Source organism: Numenius arquata, chromosome 12 (genome assembly GCF_964106895.1).
Source record: "Numenius arquata chromosome 12, bNumArq3.hap1.1, whole genome shotgun sequence".
Lineage (NCBI taxonomy): Eukaryota > Metazoa > Chordata > Aves > Charadriiformes > Scolopacidae > Numenius > Numenius arquata.
The window spans coordinates 26,491,771-26,514,291 of record NC_133587.1 but is presented as its reverse complement, the minus strand read 5'-3'; the positions used below and the strand labels follow the sequence as shown (position 1 = coordinate 26,514,291).

At 37.3% G+C, this 22,521-nt stretch overlaps 1 protein-coding gene across 3 annotated transcripts in view; it reads left to right on the top strand.

The window, feature by feature from the left end:
• The window catches only part of ARHGAP21 (Rho GTPase activating protein 21), a 67,369-nt gene that overhangs the window by 36,686 nt on the left and 8,162 nt on the right, over positions 1 to 22,521 (top strand). The window contains exons 6-22 of one of the 3 annotated variants that reach the window (XM_074157710.1): positions 1,831 to 1,860; positions 3,390 to 5,340; positions 12,931 to 13,089; positions 13,242 to 13,344; positions 13,434 to 13,470; positions 14,028 to 14,153; positions 15,181 to 15,465; positions 16,555 to 16,619; positions 16,704 to 16,852; positions 18,429 to 18,571; positions 18,665 to 18,820; positions 18,928 to 19,006; positions 19,477 to 19,550; positions 19,634 to 19,723; positions 21,663 to 21,788; positions 21,988 to 22,029; positions 22,369 to 22,474. In XM_074157710.1, coding sequence (XP_074013811.1) covers positions 1,831 to 1,860; positions 3,390 to 5,340; positions 12,931 to 13,089; positions 13,242 to 13,344; positions 13,434 to 13,470; positions 14,028 to 14,153; positions 15,181 to 15,465; positions 16,555 to 16,619; positions 16,704 to 16,852; positions 18,429 to 18,571; positions 18,665 to 18,820; positions 18,928 to 19,006; positions 19,477 to 19,550; positions 19,634 to 19,723; positions 21,663 to 21,788; positions 21,988 to 22,029; positions 22,369 to 22,474 — 3,721 coding nt within the window. The remainder of the gene's footprint in view (positions 1 to 1,830; positions 1,861 to 3,389; positions 5,341 to 12,930; positions 13,090 to 13,241; positions 13,345 to 13,433; positions 13,471 to 14,027; positions 14,154 to 15,180; positions 15,466 to 16,554; positions 16,620 to 16,703; positions 16,853 to 18,428; positions 18,572 to 18,664; positions 18,821 to 18,927; positions 19,007 to 19,476; positions 19,551 to 19,633; positions 19,724 to 21,662; positions 21,789 to 21,987; positions 22,030 to 22,368; positions 22,475 to 22,521) is intronic. The other 2 variants (XM_074157711.1, XM_074157712.1) reach the window with 2 other exon arrangements.

Below are 22,521 nucleotides of genomic sequence, written 5' to 3'. Positions count from 1 at the left end.
GATCTGGATATTTTAAAAAAAAAATTTTTTTTTTTTAAAGTTGGAAGGGTTTTTTTCTCCTTAAGGCTTTTTAAAGACTTAAATTTAAGTCATACCATAATGGGTTTTTAATGAATATATCCTCTGTTGCACTCACTTAGAGATTAATGTAGTATTTCCACATACTATATCATTTGAGGAACTAAAGGGAGAAGAGAATAGTAATCAAACTGTGTTGTATATATAGTTGCAAAGTATGTTAAGTATCAAAATAGTGTATGAATGCTAATAAGTATAATGGTGTACTTCACATTTTTTAGACTCTTAACCTCTTCTAAAAATTGAACCATCACCTTCTGGTTAAACCGATTAAAATATTTCACAGTAGAAAGGCTGATAATGCATCATTCAGTGTGGCAGCATTCAGAAGGGATCGGTGCATTTCTTTGCAAGTTGCATTATTTCTCTGTAGGCCCTTAATCAGAATTATGGAGCGAAGACATCTGATATTCCTCTGTGGAAATGTCACAGCCCCTATTTATAAACTACTTCTTTCTTGGAAGAAAGTTGAGCTTTGTTTCTGTGATTTCTTGGGAAGTGGATGGGATGAGGTTGAAAGGAGAACTACACTTTCTAGCATCAGTATCCAGTCACTCTGTCTTGCTGAGAACTGGCTGGTGGTCCAGATATACCTGCAGTCATGGAAACGTACCCTTTACTGGGGGAAATGGGGAGAAAGCCTGGCTGATCTCATTTTGGACCCTGTGAGAATGCTGTTTTGAAGATGATGTTTAATATCTGTGATAAATTTTGTTAAGAGCTGAGAACTGATTTTTATACTTGTTTGTTGTCGTCAGCTACGATCAGATCACAGCAGTTTTGGAATTTGGCTTTTCTGCTGTTAAAGTCAATGACAAATTGTTTGTCATGGGCATGTTTCACAGAAACACAAACGCAGTGTATTTTATATTGGTGTAAGAAGAGCGTATCTCAGGTTTTGAACTGTTTTACCAGCTGTATAAAGTAATAATTGTCTTCTGATTGGCGGGGATGATTGGTTTTGTTTGTCTTGCATGCCAGTAGTCTCTTGCTCTGTTTTCTTGGGTCTTCCGCATCTTTTCCAATTTTTCTTTTTTTTTTTTTTTCCTTAAATTCGTACAGCCTATGAATATCTTAAATAGAGATTTATTTAAAGATTTAGAAATACTTATCTTTGTATGTTCCTTCCCTCCATTAAATGTGCCAGTGGAAACCTGGCTTCATTTTTACTACAAGTGAAGGGAGAAAAAAAAAAAAAAGAAAAAAACAGCAAATCACATGAGTAGAGTGTTTCTGCAGCATCATTCCTCTAATTTCAGATGTACAGCTTGAAAGCAGCTGCAGTCAGCTGACAGCTTGTGGTCATGTTCGGATATATGTGGGGAAGGGGCGTGCTGTTTTAAATGCATAATAAAGCCGTTGTTTCGTCACCAGGAAGCAGGGATGGTAGCAGCCCAGGGGAAATGAGAGACAGTAATGTTGCTGTAGTGGAAGGGAAGTCTTGTTGCACGGAGCCAGAGCTCTCTGCAGGGAGCTGTAGGGATGCACCAAGGCAAAATGGCACAAATGTCTTTTGCTTTCTGTAAGGGTAGAGGATAAATGCGAGAAGCAGATAAAAGCGTGAGATGGACATGCTCACAAGGAGAATGAAGTTATTTTTTATGCTCTACTGCCCTTTACCTCTGTTGGTACCTTCCAGTGAAATCGGTGTAGTTGTATTTTTAGCTTGCTGTATCCAACATCGATATGACAACATAATTCTGTCTTTACATCTGTAAGCAGCTTTTACTATGTTTTCCTGTTTTCTGCCAGCTGCAGTTTACAAAGGATGTCACAGCACTGGTAAGAAATGTACAGTAGCCATTTCTCTGATGGTTTTGTAAGGCATGTTTTTCTTAATGATTTGTGAGAAACAAGAATACGAAATAGCAAGTTTGTTGGAAATGAACTAGATAGTCTGAGCTGAATTTTCTTCATAATGCTAATCTCTTAATTTGTTGTTTGTGCCTGTGTTACTTGGTCGGTTTTCTCTCGGTGTGCTTTAATATTTTTGCACTTCACTAATGCTCGATGTAACATTGCAGCAGCATTGTAAATGCCTCGCCCTCCTCTCTACTTCGCTCTGTATTAATTTTATGGCTGCACTTGGGCTTTTATAACCTGTCTCGTATTAAGACAGGGCACGTTGATATTCTGGAATTGAGCATGTTATGAATTGGACAGGAAATGCTGTGGTATGATACCACGCCTAAACGTGTAAAAGCCCTGAGAAATTATTTTAATCTTCTGTTGCATTGGCAGGCTCTGCATTGGCTCTTTATTTCATTATGCTTAAACTGAACGAAGTCATGCTAAAGTTTTTCAATTATAGGATATTGTTTAAGTATGCTGTATGCTTCCCATTGATTTATTGAGTGTTCTGTTAATTTCACAGTGATAAATGCTGCTTTTCAAAAAAGCTACAGAAACATACTGAGTGTAATATAAGCATTTTTTCTCAGGAGTCAGGCTCTTAAACATAAAGGTGCAAATAAATGCACTGAGGAAATTCATTTAAGATTTTAGTTTGTGTTTTAATAGTGTGGGAACAGCAATGGGTATGTATGAATTTTCATACTGTTTGTACCTTGAAGTTAAAAATATTACAATTGCTAATATTTTTGCAGTAAGACTTATGTGCCATGTTACTGGCTGTCTCCTATAAAATGTGATGACTTACAGGGTGTTGGCTTACAACAAAGATGTTACTGCTTCAATTTATTCATTTTATGTTTAGGAACAGTGGCTTTTATGTAGAAGACATCTTAGAGGAGTGTGTGTATGTATATTTGTGTGTACATCTCATATGCACTACATTAAGTGGACAGAGTTCTCTTATACACTAAGTGAATAGAGAATTTTCTAGTGCTAGTTGAATTTATTATGCAGTATTTTAACCTGTCGATTGCTGTGAAATTCTGGTTTCCAGTAATGTGAAGCTTAAATGGGAAGAATGTGTGAAGTATCATGATAGAAAACAAAATTAAGGGGCAGAAAAATACTGTGTTTTCTGCTCATGGATTTGGGGAAACCTGCCTCAGTGCCGTATCTGCAGTATTGCCTAGAATTGATCATCAGTTCAGTTTGTTAATTGTTGAGGGAGGTAATGTACATAATGAATGAATGTATGTAGTGTATGCTTGTTCTGTTTCTGCTCACTAAGGGGATGGAATGCTATTTTTATCTTTTTAACTAACGTTTTATCTAAAATCATGGGTAGTGTGAATTTTGTACTTGTGTTCCCTCTCTTGAAGCTTGATTGTGCAACTGCTAGATGGTGAACCTCTCTATCTCCCTCACTACTGAATACTCGCTTATTCTTCTCTCCGCAGGCATATTCCCAAGATGCCTACCTGAAAGGCAACGAAGCCTACAGTGGTAATGCCCACAACATACCTGAACCACCGCCAATATGTTATCCACGCCTGACATCCGCAGCTTCTGTTATGGCACAAGCTGGTGACAAGCTATCTTCTGACTTCTCGCTGGGGAAACAGCAAGTCAGTAGACCAGTACGGGCATTGACACAGCCAGAGAGGGCCTACAGAATGGAAATACAAGTGCCTCCATCACCAACAGATATTGCAAAATCAAATACAGCTGTGTGTGTTTGCAATGAAACTGTAAGGACTGTTATTGTGCCTTCTGAGAAGGCTGTAGATTTGCCATCTTGTAGAAATAATCATGCTGGTCCATCACACAGGACAGAGGAAGTAAGATATGGCTTAAAAGATCAAACCAGTCTAAAAGCACGGACCACATCACCATCTTCTTCAGTGTCCACTGCCATTGTACTTCCCCAGACTCCAATAACGAGGCCAGTTGATCCAACTGGAACACTAAGTAAGGCTTCCAACTATGTAGTATGTCCAGAAGGAATCCCAAGCACTAGACCTCCTGCTCAAGCCACAGATTCGCCCTCAGTTTCTACTAATCATTACAGTTCTCCAACGTCCCACCAGCATATAGACTGGAAGACCTACAAAACTTACAAAGAGTACATTGATAATAGGCGCATGCACATGTATGGCTCCCGAACAATACAGGAAAGGTTAGATAGTTTAAGAGCAGCTTCTCAGAATACAACTGATTATAATCAAGTGGTGCCAAATCGCACTGCTTCACAGGTACGGCGCAGGAGCACCTCTCACGACAGGGTTCCACAGTCTGTTCAAATCAGGCAGAGAAGTGTATCCCAGGAAAGACTTGAAGATCCCGTGTTGATGAAAGAGTGGCCAAGAAGTGCTTCACAAGATACTTTAACTTCACCTTCAGTGAATGCTAGGAATCACAGGGCTCGGTCATGGGATTATCTCAGCAAACAGGGTGAAGTGCTAGAAAATTTTCATTCTGAGAATATGATTGCAGATACTAATGGAGACAGGAGAAAGACTTACAAGTGGACAGGGTTTACTGAACAGGATGATCGGCGAGGTATTTATGAGAGATCGAGGCAGCATGCGTTTCACATGTCCCTCCGAGGTCAAAATTTTTCTATGGCTCCAAGTGCTTATATTTCAGACAGCAGGAGAACAGGTAGTAGAGCTTCTCTGCCTGGTTCTCATTTTCAGAAAGTTCCACCAGATATAAAAATGTTGCAGTCTTCTCGAGATTTGCAAACTCCAGGGGGAGTTTCAAAACCTACAACTGTTTCACAAGAGAGATTGTCTCTCACACCAGCCAGAAGTTCTAGAAGTAGCTCTTTGAAGAACTCTGCTCCCTATGCAGCAAAACCATCGTTTCCCCTTAACCAGGGCCTGGATACTATTGCCAGCAAAGACCAAAGAACAGTAAATCACTTGCATCAGAGTGGTGTGTTAAACCAACAGTCAAGGATCCGAGCAGAAGGTGCCCCGGATCACAAAACAGAAAGTGGCAAAACCATCCAACCCTCCTCTCCGTCTCCAGCTTCCACCAAACTTGTTCAGCCAACGAGTGAGAGTTCAACTACCTCTGACAATGTAGATGGTTCCATCAGACAAAAGGTTCATGATTTTGAAAGGGAAGATGTTCGTGAGCCTGAAATTCTGCAAACGGACGTTAAGGAAAATGACAAAGACACAGTGGTCATGCGGGACAAATCACCTTCTGGCCACCAAACTCCACAGCCTTTGAGGCATCAGTCCTACATTCTTGCTGTAAATGACCAAGAGGCAGCCTCAGACACTACCTGTTGGTTACCTAACGATGCTCGGAGAGAAGTCCACATAAAAAGAATAGAAGAAAGGAAGGCATCAGGTTCCAGCCCACCTGGTGACTCCTTGGCTTCTATTCCGTTTATTGGTGAGTTAAACTATTCCAGTGTACATCGAATGCTTTTTTCTGCTAAAGATGATGGAGAGCACTGTGCCAGGTAGCTGACTGCTCTTCTTGTAAACTGAGGTTGAGGGCCATTGGGTCTCTTTTCTCATCTAAAATGCTATTAGGCTGGTAAAACTAGAAATATTCTACAGTGGAGGAAAAAAGACGTTCTGTTTTGTTTGGAATCCTGGAAGATCAGTTTAAAATGTCTACAGTGACTTAGTATTTTTCTAGAATTTTCCTTTAGCCCCCTGGAGAAGTTTACATTATGTAACTGCGTCTGGCTATCACTCCACATAATGCTCTGGTGTTCTTGATATGGACAACTAGTATTAGCTGCACCTGTCAAAATATTTTTACTTCTTTAGTATAAAACGTATTTGGAATCCGGTAAAGAGAGAATATGGATGCAAATCCATGTAAGGGTGATTTGTGAAAAAAAGTTTGTCAGCAGAATAGGTAAGGTGAAAGCTTTCTGAGACACATATGGGATAGAGGAAAGCTGTTTCGGGTGAAAGGATAGCAATAAAATGAAGTGAATTTGCAAGTTAATATGCTAATGTGGATATGAATTAAAGGGTTTGTGGAAGCAGAATGTGAGAAGGCACAAAGATTTGCCTGTGGACTGTGACAGAAACAGAATTGGAACTACAGGGAGCTTACAGGAAGGGAGCTGAGCACTTTTGAGGTAATTTGGAAGAGGAACTCATGGAAGGATTGTAAGTGGTAGAAAAAATAATTGAAAAAACAGTTTTGGATACATGAGGAATTGGAGTCATCTGCTGAAGAGAGAGCTTTGGTGGCAGAGCATTTCTCTTCTACTCAGGTACTCGATGCCTGTGTCATCTTTGCCCCACTGTGGTTGTTGAATTGGATTTTCTTTTGTTGTGGCTGGTTTAATCCTTTGGAGTCTAGCTGTCTGCGGACTGTTTTCCACACGGGTTGAATTATAACTGACTGTGCGTTCTTGAATTTAGTATAAGAAGGATTAGAAAAATACTGAGTTTTGATTCTCAGACTCATGTCTGTGAGAAACAACTCGTCTTCATACTCTTCAGGTGGTTTTTTTTTTACAGATTAGGTCAAGGGGGTTACAGATACATTGATTTAGCACAATTGTCTTCTCTTGAGATCTGCAGCAGTGATTTTTTTCCCTAGGATTATCTGTAATAACTGCTGCTAGTTTAAAGTAAATAACCAAAAATAGTGAAGAAATTTTGTGTACATCAAAGAATGGAAATTAGATAAGAGATACAATAATTCTTCTCTTTGGAGAGAATTTTGTTAAGACATAACAAAAATGCTTTCTTAGATTCTTTTTCTATTGGGTTTTCCTTTTTGCATGAGAGTTGAGTAGACTTTTTTTGATTACTGGATGTGTCATTATCCAGTGTAATTTTGGATTCTTCTGTAGACCTTGTCAGTCTTTGTTTAAGTGCAAGCTTGTAAGGCATGTAACTGATCTTTGTGCAGTATTTTTTATTACCATGCCTAAAATCAACATTGGGCACTTAGATTTAAGTTATGCGTGGTATTTGTACTCACTTAGGAGTCCTTGCTGGAAGGTTTCTAATCATACACTTTAGTGTTGTGTAAAAGATCAAGATTGTCAAAATCAAGCCCAACCTTTTCTGCACAATCTCCTGTCTTGATTTTGGCAAAGACTTGCCATGAACTCTTACTGATGTGTCTTGCTTCCAGATTTTAGGGAAGTGTGATGATTAACGTTCAAAGAAGCCTTGAACATGGTAATTGTACTGCATTCTGGTAGCAGCCAAGCAGTTCAGAAGAAACGAGGTTGTAACTCTCCATTGCAGCCTTTTGGCATAACACCACGTGGAGTTGTGTGAATTCTTACGAGCTCCTTAGCCTCTTGGACTGAAACCTTCTGAATACTCCAGAAACATCAAAAAGTGGTGCTGCTAGAGTGTGGGCACGGTACTCGTGCCTGTCTTCCTGGCAAGAAATTCTTGTGCTGGTACAGGTGCTGTGGAAAATTTCCACCACAGCTTCAGCACATTGAAGATGAAATAACCCTCTCTGAATAGGAATAACATCAAACGCCATTAAGAGTGGGCATCTTCCGAAGTTAGAATTAATATGCATGATTCTAACTTTGCTTGTTCCACTATCATTATGCCTAATTACAGCTTCATTTGTTAAAAGCCATACTTAATCAGGCAGATAAAACCCTAGATCTACTTTGAAACTCAGTTAAAGGCTATTTAACTCTTCTGAAGGAAAATAACTTGGATTTTCTGTTTCGTATTTTAATCTGGGTGTTTGTTGTTTGTTTTTTTCTTTTTTCCCCTTCTGTCTGATGATGTTACTTTGAAAAAAGACTTACCTTGTTGTTGGCAACCTCTCTGCTGTCCTTATATTTACATCAGCATAATTGGTTTTTGCAGTATTACGTTTTATTAGATACGGTTCATTTCATAAATGCACTTCATGAAGTTATTTTTACAGTAGATCTTTGGAGTAGTGTAAAAATGTAAATTTGGGGGGAATAAATATCTTCCAAGGTTACATATCATTGCCATTTTAAATACTTAGGGGTATGTTTATTTTTGTTATCACTTTCTGCTTATTAAAAGTAGTAGATAAGGCAGACCATATTTTGGTAGAAATTCAGCCAGGAACAGTTGGCTTCTGCAGCAGTGTTTTGTGATGAACTTGCTCTTGAGCATAGCAGAACATCAGGATGATTTTAGAGCATCTCTTTATAAGTAGCACAGTGCCCTGCACCACAAACAGAAATCCAAGCAGAGTTTCCATCGAGCTGGTTTACGGCACATTCTTGAAGAGGTTGTGGTGGCTTGCTGCAGAGGTTATGGTGGCTTGCTGAAGAACTGCCTTTTGACACTAGTCCTTTCACAAAAGGCTGTTCTGAAGCAGGGAGATTAAATTCTGGTTTGCATTTGCTAATAGAAATGAGAGATCTGTTCAGGGCAAACCTAGTAGGTAGATCTTTTATAGGATAGATTTATTGGAAAAAAATTAGGCAAGATACTGTGTGCTCCATCTTTTCTTCAGGTAAGCAGATGTTTTTGGGGAATGAGGAAGCTGCCAGCTTTACAGAAAAAAATACCCTGGTACTGCAGGCTTCAGTACGTTCCACGTGCTACTAAATGCAGGGTGTTGTGGTTAGCTTGGAAAGCTGCTGTTTCTATTTCGGGTCCAAAGAAAGGCTCTGTTCCTGCAATGCTCTCTATTGTTTCAAACTATACCAGTTCGTCTAATGAAAGGTTATTCCTTTTACCCAGAAATGGTCTCACCTGTTCTCTAAACTAGGAAAAATGCCATTAGCTCTATTGGTGACTGTATTAGCAATTGTGGTGTTTAATGCACGTTTATTCAGACTTGTAAGTTGTACCCAATTCCTCTGTTAGATACCAGCAAATGATAAATTTCTGACCTACTGGGTAATTTTGGATGTGTTTACCTGCACTGGGATGGAAATTGGAATGCTACATAGCATCTCTGTAACTATTGAGGAAAAATTGATTCAGAATATAGTAATTGTAATACATTTCTTAGTCATAGATGTCTGAGATTTGCAGTTAGCTTGAAATTATTTTTTTCCTTCTTACACCATTTATTGAGAGTAGAAGGCAACTTAAAAAAAGGATAATCCAACTGCCAGATTGAGTTGAATGAATCACCCCCATATGAGTGAAATGGAGAACTGCTTCAATATTTAACCTGATTGCAGTACGTCTAGCTGCCAGTGCAGATTAGTGCTTTGGCCATTACTATTGGGTGAATGTTCTTCCCAAATTTGAAGTGGAAAAATTAAGTTTAAATGAGTATGTTTTAAAATACTTAGCCTAAATAAACATCATCTTGAAGTTTAAAATTCTTTTTAAATCCAGTAAGTTTATAGTCATCCTATTATAGAGCTTTTCTTTCAGGCATGCAGTAGCATCAGATAAGTACGCAGACTTTTCCTCAGAGGTGTGATCCCATTTTTGAAAGTATCTAGTACATCCTTACCCTAGAAAAATTTTAGGTCACTTCATTCCACTATTAATTTGTGAATAAATGAGAAAAAATTAGCCAGATAAAAATATTTGACCAAACTTTAAAGTGTTATAAAAGTTAGATGAGTGTCCTCTCTCTGGCTGAAATTGATACCTATGGAAAGGTGTAAGAACGGGACAGGGATATATGATACTTAATGTTGGTACTTTCTATTCTCCAACCATTTGCATTTTACAACATTCCCAAGCCAAATGTGATTTTAAGTGCTCCATAAATTTCTGCATTCTCTTTTTTTACTACAGTAAAATTTTGCTCTCCAATATCCTGTATTGATTTAAATAAAGATTTGCCAGGAGTTTCACAGCTTTTTTAACGACATGGTGTTCCCTTTTTGTTTTTTTTATGTGTGTGTGTGTTTTTAAAACCTGTCTCCTGCTAGCTGAATTTCTGAAACAAATGTAGAAGTGACCAGCAGAGTGCTGATCTTAAGTCACCCTTTCCATGACGCTCATGGTTTTGTCTCTGTTGCTTCTACCCTTAGTGCAAACCACCATAGTGATTTCTGTACTAGTAGTCAACCACACTCTGCCTTTACCTTGCTTTAAGAGCTGATCTTCGTGTTACTTTTTTTTTTTGGGGGGGGGGGGGGGAGGAGAAGAGCTTTTTAAAAATTGTGTTACAATGTTCCAATATCTATTTTTCTACAAATTTATATCATAATAAAAGTATTTGGGTACTTGCTGATTAGCAGATAGGATAAATTTAGCTGTTTTCTAGTGAATTCTGCTCAACCTTCTTTAATTCTTTTTTTGTTGTTGTTTTGTTCTTTGTTACCAAGTATTCTTTCTTTTGAAGTAAATTAAGGAATTAGGAAGGGAGATTTTCAAGCTTTAGCTACGAAATCAGTTAATGCAAGCTAACTGTAGTTGGAGCTGTGTTGCCTGTTTATTACAAGTTTTCAGTGTCTTACCTTTATAAATGTTTTTGCATTGGAACGCTTTTCCTGAAAATTGCTAGTTGCAATGTTGACCGGTTGCATGCTCGTGTTCATCCAGAGATGATGAGCAGCATCTTGCCCTTTGCCAGAGATGCTCTGTCACCGTGCTGGCTCATTTTCCAATGGTTGGTGTCTTGGGTCGTTCATAAACAATAGTGCAGAACAAACTGTATATGTGTCCTTTTCTCCAGTGAAAAGTAAAACTTTTATGTAGTCCTGGAGTCTTTGAACTTTTTGTTACAAATATTTAAAGGGCCACTGGTAATCTGTGAGATGACAAACTGAGAGGGAATTACTTTATGTGGCTTCTCCTCTGGCTTGTTTGTTCTGTATGGTTCACCACGTTTCGGACACAGTCGTTTTCATTGATTGGTGAGCTGAACACATCTTTTCGCACGCTGTGTGAGGAGTTTTGGGGTGCGAATACACCGATCAGTCAAGGAAACTGAAAAGGGAGACAAGTACTTGCAAGCACTAAAGAGGAACGTCAAAATTTCATGGATATGTATAGTTGTTTGGGTTTTGTGTTTTATTGGACAGCAGTGGTGGAGTTTGCCAGTGCATTAAATCAGTAGGCAGTAACTCATACGGTGCACGTCATGGTTTGCTCTATAATCACTTTACATTATGTAAAAGCTTGCCATTAGCTGACCTTCAACCTCTTCAGGGATTGAACAGAGTTATTTCCCTCCTGTATCAATGTCATTTCCAAGTTCTTTAAAGCTTGCTTATTTGTAAAACCACTTTAATTTAGATTCATCTGGGGATTAGATCCACTGTGAAGTAATAATAATTTGAATAATTATTGTTGCTTTCAAGGACTTAGTGTTTTTCCTCAGCTGAATTCTTGGATTTAAGTGTTGTGGGAAATTGTGTAGTGGTGCCTAACACTTTGTATTCACGGCTTGCGCAGATTTATTTCAAGCACTACCATTTTTGTCACTTCTGGGAGTAGAGACGTTTTAACATAAGTCTGTAACATAAGTAACTTAAAGCTGAGCACTTCCAGTTTGCATGCTGCAAACTAATTAATTGTTCAGTGAATGGTTATATTCCATAGTCAACGTTAGCGTTGCTTCTCTCAGGGTGTGCTGCAGGGAAGCTGAGCAAATGAAAAAAGGCAGAGAGACAGTGAGCTGTTGTAGTTTTTGAAATGGAAGTGTAACTGAGGTTCTTCCTATCTCCTGATTGCTGTAAAGAAGAGATCTGTAAATGCTTCTAATTTATCACTGGATGCAAGTAAAACTTAGACATTTTTTAAATTGTAATGTCACAGGTTTGCTGTGAATTCTTTTGCTTTCTCTTTTTATTCATGTTTCTAGTTTGTGGCTAATTTTTCTTGGGGTATGATTTTTTTAACATCTAACTTCAAAAATTATTGTGTTTTCCACTCGAGACAATTTAGTGGGCTGATATTGCTAAACCTTCCTGTACTTTAATTGTCATCTTTTAAATTTACATTGACAAATTTTGATGGTACAAGTGCTGCCTTAACAGAACTGTTAGTGCCTGTTGGAAAAGCACAATGCAGCACACGCAGTTGTGTTCGCACAAAGCGAAGAATAAACCTCTGTCTGTGAGTGTTCATTGATTTCAATAGGCTTTTCAGTAGCTCTGCATATTACAATTCTTAGCACCTAGATTACATTCATATTCATTACGGCAGTACGGTTCAGCCCCTGCTCGTGACTTGATTTTTCTTTTTTTTCCCATCCCCTCTTCTACCGGAGCGTGAAATAGAATTATTTTTCTAGTTCTAGTAATGTGTTCTAGAAGATGTTACCGCTCTTTTCTCAGAATGATTGAAAATGCATCTTTCGGCTTCTTCCATCGTGTAAGAAATTGTTAAATATTAGAAATACCTAAAGCTTTTTGGAATCTTTCATGATGACCCTTGTGGCTATTGAGACTGTGAGGTGCTGGGCATGTATGGCATGCAATCGTTTGTATGAACAATTAGTGGAAGAACTAATTGGTATGTAGTAGTACCATCTTTTAAAAATAAGAATACTTGCTTCTTTCTTTAAATGTCTGGAGGATGGTGGGGGGGGAATCGGTTCTTTGGATGCTGGAAATCTATTTAAAATGCTTTTTTGTTTGCTTCTAACTTGGCTTTATTACTTGAGCACTGATTTAAACCAAACGGTGCTTTCGGTACTCTGCCCATATTTTATTGTAGGAAATTGTACTGACCTGTCTCTAGAGTTTAAACTTACTGATGTAATAAGTGTGTTTTTCACTTAGGCACATAAACAAAAACAGTCTACTTGAAAATAATATTACAAGAGTTTAGCAAGTAATACCCATTTCATTCACTTAGAACAAAATCTATAATTGGGTATGATTTTCTTTGACCTTGTCTCTAACATACAATTAACGTTCTTAGAAAGTAAAACAGGCATCTCTTTCTTAAACAAAAAAGTGTGCATTTGCCAAGTGTGAATTAATTGGATCCTTATGTTTGTTTGAAAGACTTCATGTTTAAGATGCTTAATCTGATACCCCAATAATGAGAAATTCAGATGGCTATTTAGTTTGAGCATTTGATTAATGCATCTAATATGTTAATATATGACGTATTACCTTTGTAGATGAACCGACTAGTCCTAGCATTGACCATGATATCGCACACATTCCTGCTTCTGCTGTTATTTCTGCATCTGCTTCTCAAGCACCAGCTATAACAACTGTTCCTCCCAGTCCTACATCTCCAATCCCTTTAATTCGGCGACAGCTTTCACATGATCATGGTGAGTCTTGATTTCCTTTTTCTCTTATGCAAACTTTTGCTTTTCCACTCTGGAGAACAGGAGTGAAAATTGTAAAGTCTTTATTGCTGGAAATAAATTGCAAAAATGTGATTCAGGTTCTTACATACTCGAAAACTTCTATTTGTTTGTAGAATCCATCCGGCCTAGTGTCCTCGATAGCCAACCTGCTGCAAAAACTGAAAGATCAAAGTCATATGATGAAGGACTGGATGACTACAGAGAAGAGGGAAAATCGTAAGTTCATAAAAAATACCAGTTAAGTTGGAGATCTGTTCTTTTAAGTGTACAAAATCTCATTTTAGCATTTGTTTTTCTCCCAACAGGTCCATTAAGCATGTGTCTAGTTTAAAGGGGATTAAGGTAGGTATATATGTATATAACAACTCCTAAGAATTACATGTGCTACTTGTGACAAGTTGTATGAATTATACAACTCAGTTTTGCAAAGTGGTATCTTAAACACAGACATTAGGTTTACTGGAATTGCTACTCATGAAATTGTTCTTCATTTTGATTGTTTTTGATATTTAAATGGATTCTGATGTTTTCCCAAGTTGGTGCTATATGCATCGCATAAGTAAACATGGTTTCTTTTTTTCTAGACTCACCACGTGATCCTTGGTTTTTCATTTTCCTCAGCTTCTGTAAACAAAGCATATCTATGGAGTGCTTTTGTAAAACCTTACTAATGAGAGTCTAGGACTCCTGCAGTTTCTCAAAGTATTCTTGGGATGCTTAAGGTCACTATTGTTGTATGGAAACTTTAGAAATCATATTTTCCCGGGTGGATAGTCTTAGGGGCTTTTTGTGGGAATGAGGTGTCAGCTTTTAAAGAGAGAAACATCTTGAATGTAGGGATTGTAGAGAATTCTATTTAGAGGTACACTGTGGGGTTCTTTCTGTGATGTTTTCTTTAGGTTGCAGACAGCCAGAAATCTTCAGAAGACTCTGGTTCCCGAAAAGATTCTTCTTCAGAGGTCTTTGGTGATGCCTCCAAGGAAGGATGGCTCCATTTTCGTCAGCTTGTTACAGACAAGGGAAAGGTACCTGTCATGTTTGGTTTTTTTAATGTAGCACAAGTGCTAAGCTGGTGGAAACCTAAGAAACTTAAAGCCTTCCTGTTTTGCCTTTTTCGTTCAAATTTTTTGAGATGTGGGAATCAATGAGACAGACTAAATTTTAGACCCATTAGACCTTTGACTTCAGTGAATTCCTCAGCATCTTTTACAGACTGCTTTCTGAACTGACAGGACGAGAGGAAACGGCCTCCAGTTGCGCCAGGGGAGGTTTAGATTTGGATATTCGGAAAAATTTCTTCACAGAAAGGGCTGGTGAACGTTGGAACAGACTGCCCAGGGAAGCGGTTGTGTGACCAACCATCCCTGGAAGTATTTAAAAGACATTTAGAGGTGGTGTTTAGAGACATGGTTTAGTGTGGTGGTCTCAGCAGTGTAGGTTTATGGTTGGGCTCGGTGATTTTAAGGGTCTTTTCCAATCTAAGTAATTCTATGGTTCTAATTTTACATTTCAAAGCATCTGTGAAGTAAGCCTAGTTCTAATGACTGATTAGGTAGTAAGAATCAGTCCCTCGATAATTGTAGTTTGAAAAGAAGCTGTTTTCATAAGCGTTGTGGCGTTGAGTTCAGATTAACCTTCTGCACGAGTATAAACTAACACTTAAGGAAAATCGTGAGTCTGGAATTGCGGCACTGCGTAAACGGGAGTATGACTCGAATGAAGTTTGAAAGGCATGGGCAAAAGTCTACTAAATGTTTTTTACTATATTTGTATTAATGCCTCTCTGCAATTCTACTCACATTCTGCTTCTTGCTACTGTCATATGTGAACACACACTTAATGGGTGATTAGGGAGGGCAGGCTATTGACAATTCACTCCTCTAATCAAGAGCAATTAGTGCCCTTTTTTGTAATCTTTCCACAGGCCATTCTTAAGAATGGTGTAGGTAGGTGGTTAGTCTTTCTTTTTAAACCTTCTAGAGGTAGTTTTTTAATCCAGAAACATTGATTGTAACAAATAAGCAAACTAACATAGCAGTTGATATTTTTCAGCGAGTTGGTGGGAGCATTCGGCCATGGAAGCAACTGTATGTTGTTCTTCGAGGTCATTCGCTTTATTTGTACAAGGATAAAAAGGAACAAGTGACCCCGTCTGAAGAAGAACAACCTATAAGCATCAATGCTTGTTTGATAGACATCTCATACTGTGAAACCAAGAGGAAAAACGTATTTAGACTCACCACATCAGACTGCGAGTATCTGTTTCAAGCTGAGGACCGAGATAATATGTTAGCGTGGATTAAAGCAATACAAGACAACAGCAACCTAAATGATGAGGTAATCGTATAATACGTAATGCAGAAACCATAGTTCCTGTCTTTTAATTAAAAATTGATTGTATTTTCTCGTAATTAATACTTCAATGAACGAAATAATTTGCCATTAAAAAATAGACCAAAACGTGTACAGGAACATACAAAAAAATGAGGTGAAAGGTGAGGTAACTGAGTAAATAAATAGAGTTTAAGAAAACCTGAGATACTCGTAGTGGGAGACTAGATTTTTGAAATAAATGAATTAATGTCATTGCTGATTTGACTAAAGACACTTTATATCAAACTGACCTGTTAAAAAACCCTAATCTTTTTTAAAAGATAATTGCAGTATTAAAACCAGTATGTTCTGTCTTTAGACTTGCATAGCGAAGTGGTATGTGCAGTGGTACAGTGTGATGAGTTTCTTAGTAGTTAAAAAGTGAAACTTTGAAGGATGCCTGTTTCTCTGATTAAATATTGATGTTTCTATGAATTAAAGCTTAATGCTATTTGCAAAAGGCAAATATATACTGTCATAGATAACATACCAATATCTGTCCCAATATTTTCCTCAGTGCATTTTCATTTCAGTGATGAGCAACAGAGGAGTATTTTCATGTTGTAGTCATGCACATCTGCTCAGATTTGAAATAATTACCCAAAGGAAAATGTATTAAATGTTATTAGACAGATGGATAAAGCGCATTTGAATTCATGGCTGTTTCAGCTGTATGTGTAGCAGTAATTAGTTACATAAGTACTGTGTGCAATACTTGGATTTTTTGTAGTAGTAGTGTGTATTGACTTCCATGTTTTCTATTTAAACTTGCTTTCAGTTTAACAGGATTTCATCAGATTGTATTGCTTTGAAAAAAGTATTAATCGCATTTAATTTGTAGTTACTCACTTTAGTTTTACTTATGCTTTTTAAAGGTTCTGTCCTTATTGTTGTCAAGGTCTGCCTTTTAGATTATTTTTTTTTTTAATACTCTATTGAAATGCTAATTTTTCATATGCAGTCTGACAGGAAGAGTTAATCTTGTATTTTTAAAGTAAAAAACATTTGTTGTATTTTATAAGATTGTAAAGTAGATCTCAATTTGTTTTACAGGATACTGGTGTCACCAGTAGAGATCTAATTAGTCGAAGGATTAAAGAATACAGTACAATGATGAGGTAGGTAAATTATATGCTGCCAGTAGTTTCTATAGGCTTCTTATTTAGCATCTTGCATTACTGAAGTAATGCATCTTTTTTCAGTTCTTCAAGTAGCAAAACAGAGCCATCTCCCAAAACACCTCGCCAGAGTCTAAGTATCAGACAGACTCTGCTTGGAACAAAAGCAGAACAGAGGACCCAGAGTCCACATTCTCCTAAGGATGATTCTGAAAGGAAGCTTCTCAATAAAGGTCTGTATGTTTTGTGTATTTCTTTCCTTATAGTCCTAGGGTGAGACCATCGAGGCTCCTACTCAGGTTTTACCAACTCATGAATATACAGATGCAAACCAGATATTAACCAGGTTTTCTTAAGCTGCAGCTATCATCACTTACTTCTTGCAGCTGCTTTATTTAGTTGTTACCTTGGGTATACTTTAGGTCTTCTCAGATCCCTGAAGCTTTTTATTCCAGTCCTTTCTCAAGAGGGTTTGGGGTTTTTTTTCCTAGGGCTCCATGTAGTGTAAATGGCAGTAAAATACACGTGTTATGCTTCTTGTCAACAAAGTTTTTCCAAGCTTTGGAAATAATTTTATGCGTAACTCATATTTATGTCTCCAACTGACTTGGAAATAACAAGGTAAATTCATATTCTAAACATGCTGTTAAGAAACCAGTTTTCCACTGAAGTGTTTTAGAAATAAAGAAGAACGTTGTTTTGGTTTTTTTTGACCTTAATCTTTAAAGTGCAGGAGTGAAATGGTATTATTTTTTTCCAGAACAAAATTAATGCCTGCCGAGTTCTAAAAAAGTCCGATGAGCTGGCACTGCAAACTTAAATCAGTAACAGTCAGTAACTTAACTCCATCAAATAATATCACAAGCTGCTACTTTTTTTTTTCTTTGTTGTTGTTGTTGTTTTTTTTTCCCCCCAGAATGCATAAATGTGTGGTATTTATGATCAGACTGTGCTTGTAAGGATGTTGCATACAAATTCAGGCAACTGGCTGAGCAATCACTTTTGATCAACCACTTTTGAACAATTCAGCCTTGCGTTTAAGCTGTGTGTGAATTCTATTTTATGTTACCAACAAACGTCCCTTTGCTCCTGCTATGCTACAGATTATGTAGCTGAATCACAGATGTTAAGTAAATGTCAAATCTGCTGAAAGAGTAGTTCCAGAAATACTTGAATAAGAAGGAAGCACTACTGTGCTAGGCAATTTGCAGTACAGGATAAATGGGAATTGTAATTTGCTACGCGAATTGTATAGGAGACATAAACAGAACAACTGAACTTTTAATCTGATTTTTTTAATAGGTAATACCTTTAAGTGGTTGAGTCCTGTTTGGAATGATTTAAAGGTGATTTAAAATCTGGTAATTTTTGAAAGAGGAGGTCTGCACACGTGTGAGCATGGCTGTGTAGCTTCAGAGATATTTTGTGCAGCACCGTGATTCAGCAGAGACTTAATCTTGCTTTACTAAATGTAATTTTTAATTTTTTTAAAATGTAATTTATGTACCTTTAGTCTTAGAATGATGAAGTTCCACAGTACTATCAAGCCACTTGCTTTTCTAAATCTGGGGTGTGAGTATGTTCAAATGTATCTTTTGAATCACAGAAGAGTGAAAGAAGGTATGTTTCAGACAGACTAATGTTTAGTGAGTTGTTGCGGGAAGCTGGGACAGTAAACGAGGTAAAAATGCAGCAGGTGTCCTTTGACCTTTGCAAATCTGTTACCTGTATTTACAGTAGTTTTTGTGACCTAAATGTTGTTATTTTTCTTCTTTATTTCCTTGTTTGCATTATACTAACAACAAAAAGATGAGACAAGCCCACCAAAAGACAAGGGAACGTGGAGAAAAGGCATTCCAAGCATTATGAGGAAGACATTTGAAAAGAAGCCATCTGCTGTAGGAACATTTGGTGTTAGACTAGATGACTGCCCCCCAGCTCATACCAACAAAGTATGGAAGGAACATTTTTCTTTTCTCTATGGTTTTAAAATAAGTTTTGTATGAATTACTTTAAAACATATATATAACTTTATTTTTCTTCAGTATATTCCACTGATTGTTGATATATGCTGCAAACTGGTTGAAGAAAGAGGCCTTGAGTACACAGGTATTTACAGAGTTCCTGGAAATAATGCTGCCATCTCAAGTATGCAAGAAGAGCTCAACAAAGGAATGACTGACATTGATGTTCATGATGATGTAAGTCTTCGATCACACTGTTTGCAGGCTGAAGTCCCAAAAACTTCTGGTTGTGTTGTGATTGTAGAAATATAAAGCGTGTCTGTCCTTTTCTTCTAAATGTGTAGAAATGGCGAGACTTGAATGTGATAAGCAGTTTGCTGAAATCCTTCTTCAGAAAGCTCCCAGAGCCCCTTTTTACCAATGGTAAGTTGTTTATGTTATGATTTTGTCTTTAGAAGTTACTGTTCAACAGTTGTCTTAGATCTTTCAGGTGATTTGAGAGACAATCCAATGGAATCTTCCTAATTCTGTAGTAAATGCCCTCTTTCTTACTTAAGGAGCAGGGAGTCTGGGTGATCACAGAGCTTAAAAATGAGAGCTGTAAAGAGAATTTCTCTGATGGTAAAGGAATTTATGAATTTGCAAAAAAAACTGAATAAAATTTGCTATATTTCTCTTGCAAGATTTATGAAAGCTGGGGGTTTTTTTCCCCCACTGCCATCATATTATATTATATACAATATAATAGGCAAATTTGTGAGTTCCAAAGGTCATTCTTATATATGTTACCTGTTTTCATGAGGGGGTGGGAGGTGAGGGCCTATATACATAGTATACATACATATTTATATAAAATCATATATATACGATTAATTTCTGGATTTTTTTAACAGACAAATATGCAGATTTTATAGATGCCAATAGAAAGGAAGATCCTGTTGAACGTCTGAAAACACTGAAGAGACTGGTAAGCTGAAATCAAGTGTGTTGTAGGTGCACTACAATGAGTTTTAAATGTTTAATGTTCTGAATAGTGATTGTTTGTTTCAGATTCATGATTTACCTGAACATCATTATGAGACTCTCAAGTTTCTTTCTGCACACCTGAAGACAGTAGCAGAAAACTCAGAAAAGAACAAGGTATCGGAAACAAAAGTATAATTTATTTTGGCTGGTTTCATTCAGTACAGTTTTTGTGCAGGATTATTTCTATTAAGGTTATAGTTTATTATTGTCGATAAAATTAAGACCTCTGCAATATTGAGAAGATTTTTGGATTAGACTAAGGACTCCTGCAAAATATGCACCTGCTTAGTGTGAATTAAGTTTATTGAAGCTGGTATTAATTCTTGTGGGAGTAACTTCTTATAATCCTAAATTTATCCCAAGTCTGTGCGTTTCATATAATCCCATCTAGATGCCAATAAGAGTGTGCCTGGGCAGGGCACAGGTGAATGTGTGGCCTGAATGAACCTGTTGACAGAGGCTGTCACACCAGCTTTGTGTGAAGCCTGGCTTCCTGGGCACTTGAGTAATTTTTAAAGACTAGGACTTGCTGTAGTTACTGAAATGTCTGATGACCCCGTAGATGCTGATTTGACTGGTTTTAAGAAAGAAAATTCATTATGTGAAGGGTGTGGTAGTTCACTTACAGGGTCTTAGTCCACCACTAAGGATAGCTTTTTGCCATTTCTGTGGGGTGGGGAAGGGTTAGTTTGCATTAAGTGCTTCTGTGCATGCTATAATCCTTCAGTAAATGCAAATAATAGTATCCCCTGTTTTTTTACCTCTCAGGGAGGGGTAGCTGAATGCAAAGCTGTGCACAGTATGGGTGTGCTTATGGATGCTTACCTCAGGGCAGGTAACATAGTGGCTTGTTAATTGGCTACCAATATGCAGAGTACAGGAAAAAAAATGGATGTGATGGATGCTGTATAGAGGATCCTACAGCCAATCTTAAATCATTTAAAAGATCAGAAAATGACTCAGTTCAAATGAATATGGTAGGCTCCACAATCAGTTCTGTAAATAATACCTTCTAGTTAAATATGAAAGAAAAATGTGTGTGTGTATGTAAAACAATATTTACCAAATTATAGCCTTTAGTGGAACTATAGCTGCCATTATAAGGAGATGATATTTTAAGTGCAATGCCTAAAGGAAACATTTATTTAACTTTTCATGGTTTTGATGTGCTGTGTAAATGTTGTTTAAATAATATTAATATTATAGAATATACAAGGCTAGATAAGTGAGGTGATATTATAATTGTATGACTTGTAGAAGGCCACAGTTCAAGTTAAAGTGAGCGTTAGGGGCTTGTGTCATGCTCACAACTTCCTTCTGGCAAGCCCAACGACCTTGCCTCCTATGCATTACTGGTCTATTCAATGTCACAAGAGTAAACTATAAGTCAGAGAAGGTAAGTATTATCCTGCTACTTTCTTGGAATTGTTTGTCAGAGATAAAACATTAAAAGTAAAGTAAGCGGATGATTAATGTTGTAACATGAATGGAAAACTCTGAGTCTGTCTCATGAATAGATGTGTTGGGTCTACAATCTTGGTTGCTGCCGCCTCCTCTAAAGTAGTTGCAAATTGAATGAGCTCTTTGTCAGTAGAGATAATACAGTATTTGATTACCAGCTTAATTCTTTCATGTGTCATGTAAACATTTTCAGAAAAAAAACCCAATGCCTTTTCCTAAAAAAACCCCAAATTCTTAAAACACCATTGTTTCTGAGAAAGAAGAAAAAAAAATATGTCCCCCTGAATGCGTAGAGAATGTGTCTCAGTTCTTGAGTTTTCTGTGCTGGTGGAGCTATTTATTTGCAATGGATTAAGGAAGATTGAATTCTGAATTGCAGGGATGCTGGATGCATTTTTTGCGGCTGTGTATAGGAGAGCTTTAGTTTAGCATAACGTCCTACCTGAGTCAGTAACGTGTTTTTAAAGACCTTTTTTTTGATTCTTATGTAAAATGGTTCTTGGGTATTAATAGCGTTATTTTAATGTACTTAGCCCATAGTATTGTGTTTTCTCATTTTAAATGTATGATGTGGAAATATTTCATTTCTTAGATGGAACCAAGAAACCTGGCAATAGTATTTGGTCCAACACTTGTGAGGACATCTGATGATAACATGACACACATGGTTACGCACATGCCAGACCAATACAAAATTGTAGAAACACTCATCCAAAAAGTAAGTGGATGCATTTCATTATTTAAAAAATAAGATCATACACAGATCGACCAGCTTTTCTCTTATTGGGCCAGTTTGGGTCTGGTATTTATCTTTCTAACTCCAGAATATCATTTTTAGTAATGTCCGTGTTTGACTGTTCCACATTTGGTTTTTGTGTTTCCTGTGGTGTTTTCACTTTTTTTATTTTAAATTGTAGCATGACTGGTTTTTCACAGAAGATGATGCTGAAGAACCTCTTGTAAGTATCGTGTCATAAATGTTTGTCTTCTAATTATCTTAGTTTAGAGTCTGCTTCTGCTGCCTTAGAATGTCTATATATTCCTTATTACATCACTGTATGTATGGTTTGCTCTTCAGAAGCACCTTCTTAGCTCTCCAGTCCTTGAAGTAATGAATTTAAAAAAAAAAAAAACAAAAAAGCCATGCATTTGTTTTAAAAGCATAAAGCAAAATGGGAAAATAAGAACACGTGAGGAGAGCGTGTCCTGAGGTGAATAATGCGTTTTCTAAATGCTGTTAAATCGTATTGAACTAATTGTGAAACGATGATGAAGAGATCTTTGTTTATTAACTATAGACAGCAGTTCAGGAAGAAAACACTGTAGAATCTCAGCCAGTGCCAAACATAGATCATTTACTCACCAACATTGGAAGAACGGGAGTATCTCCTGGAGACGTATCAGGTAACTCTTGCCCGGACAGTGTTAGTCCATAGGCTAGAATAACCTAC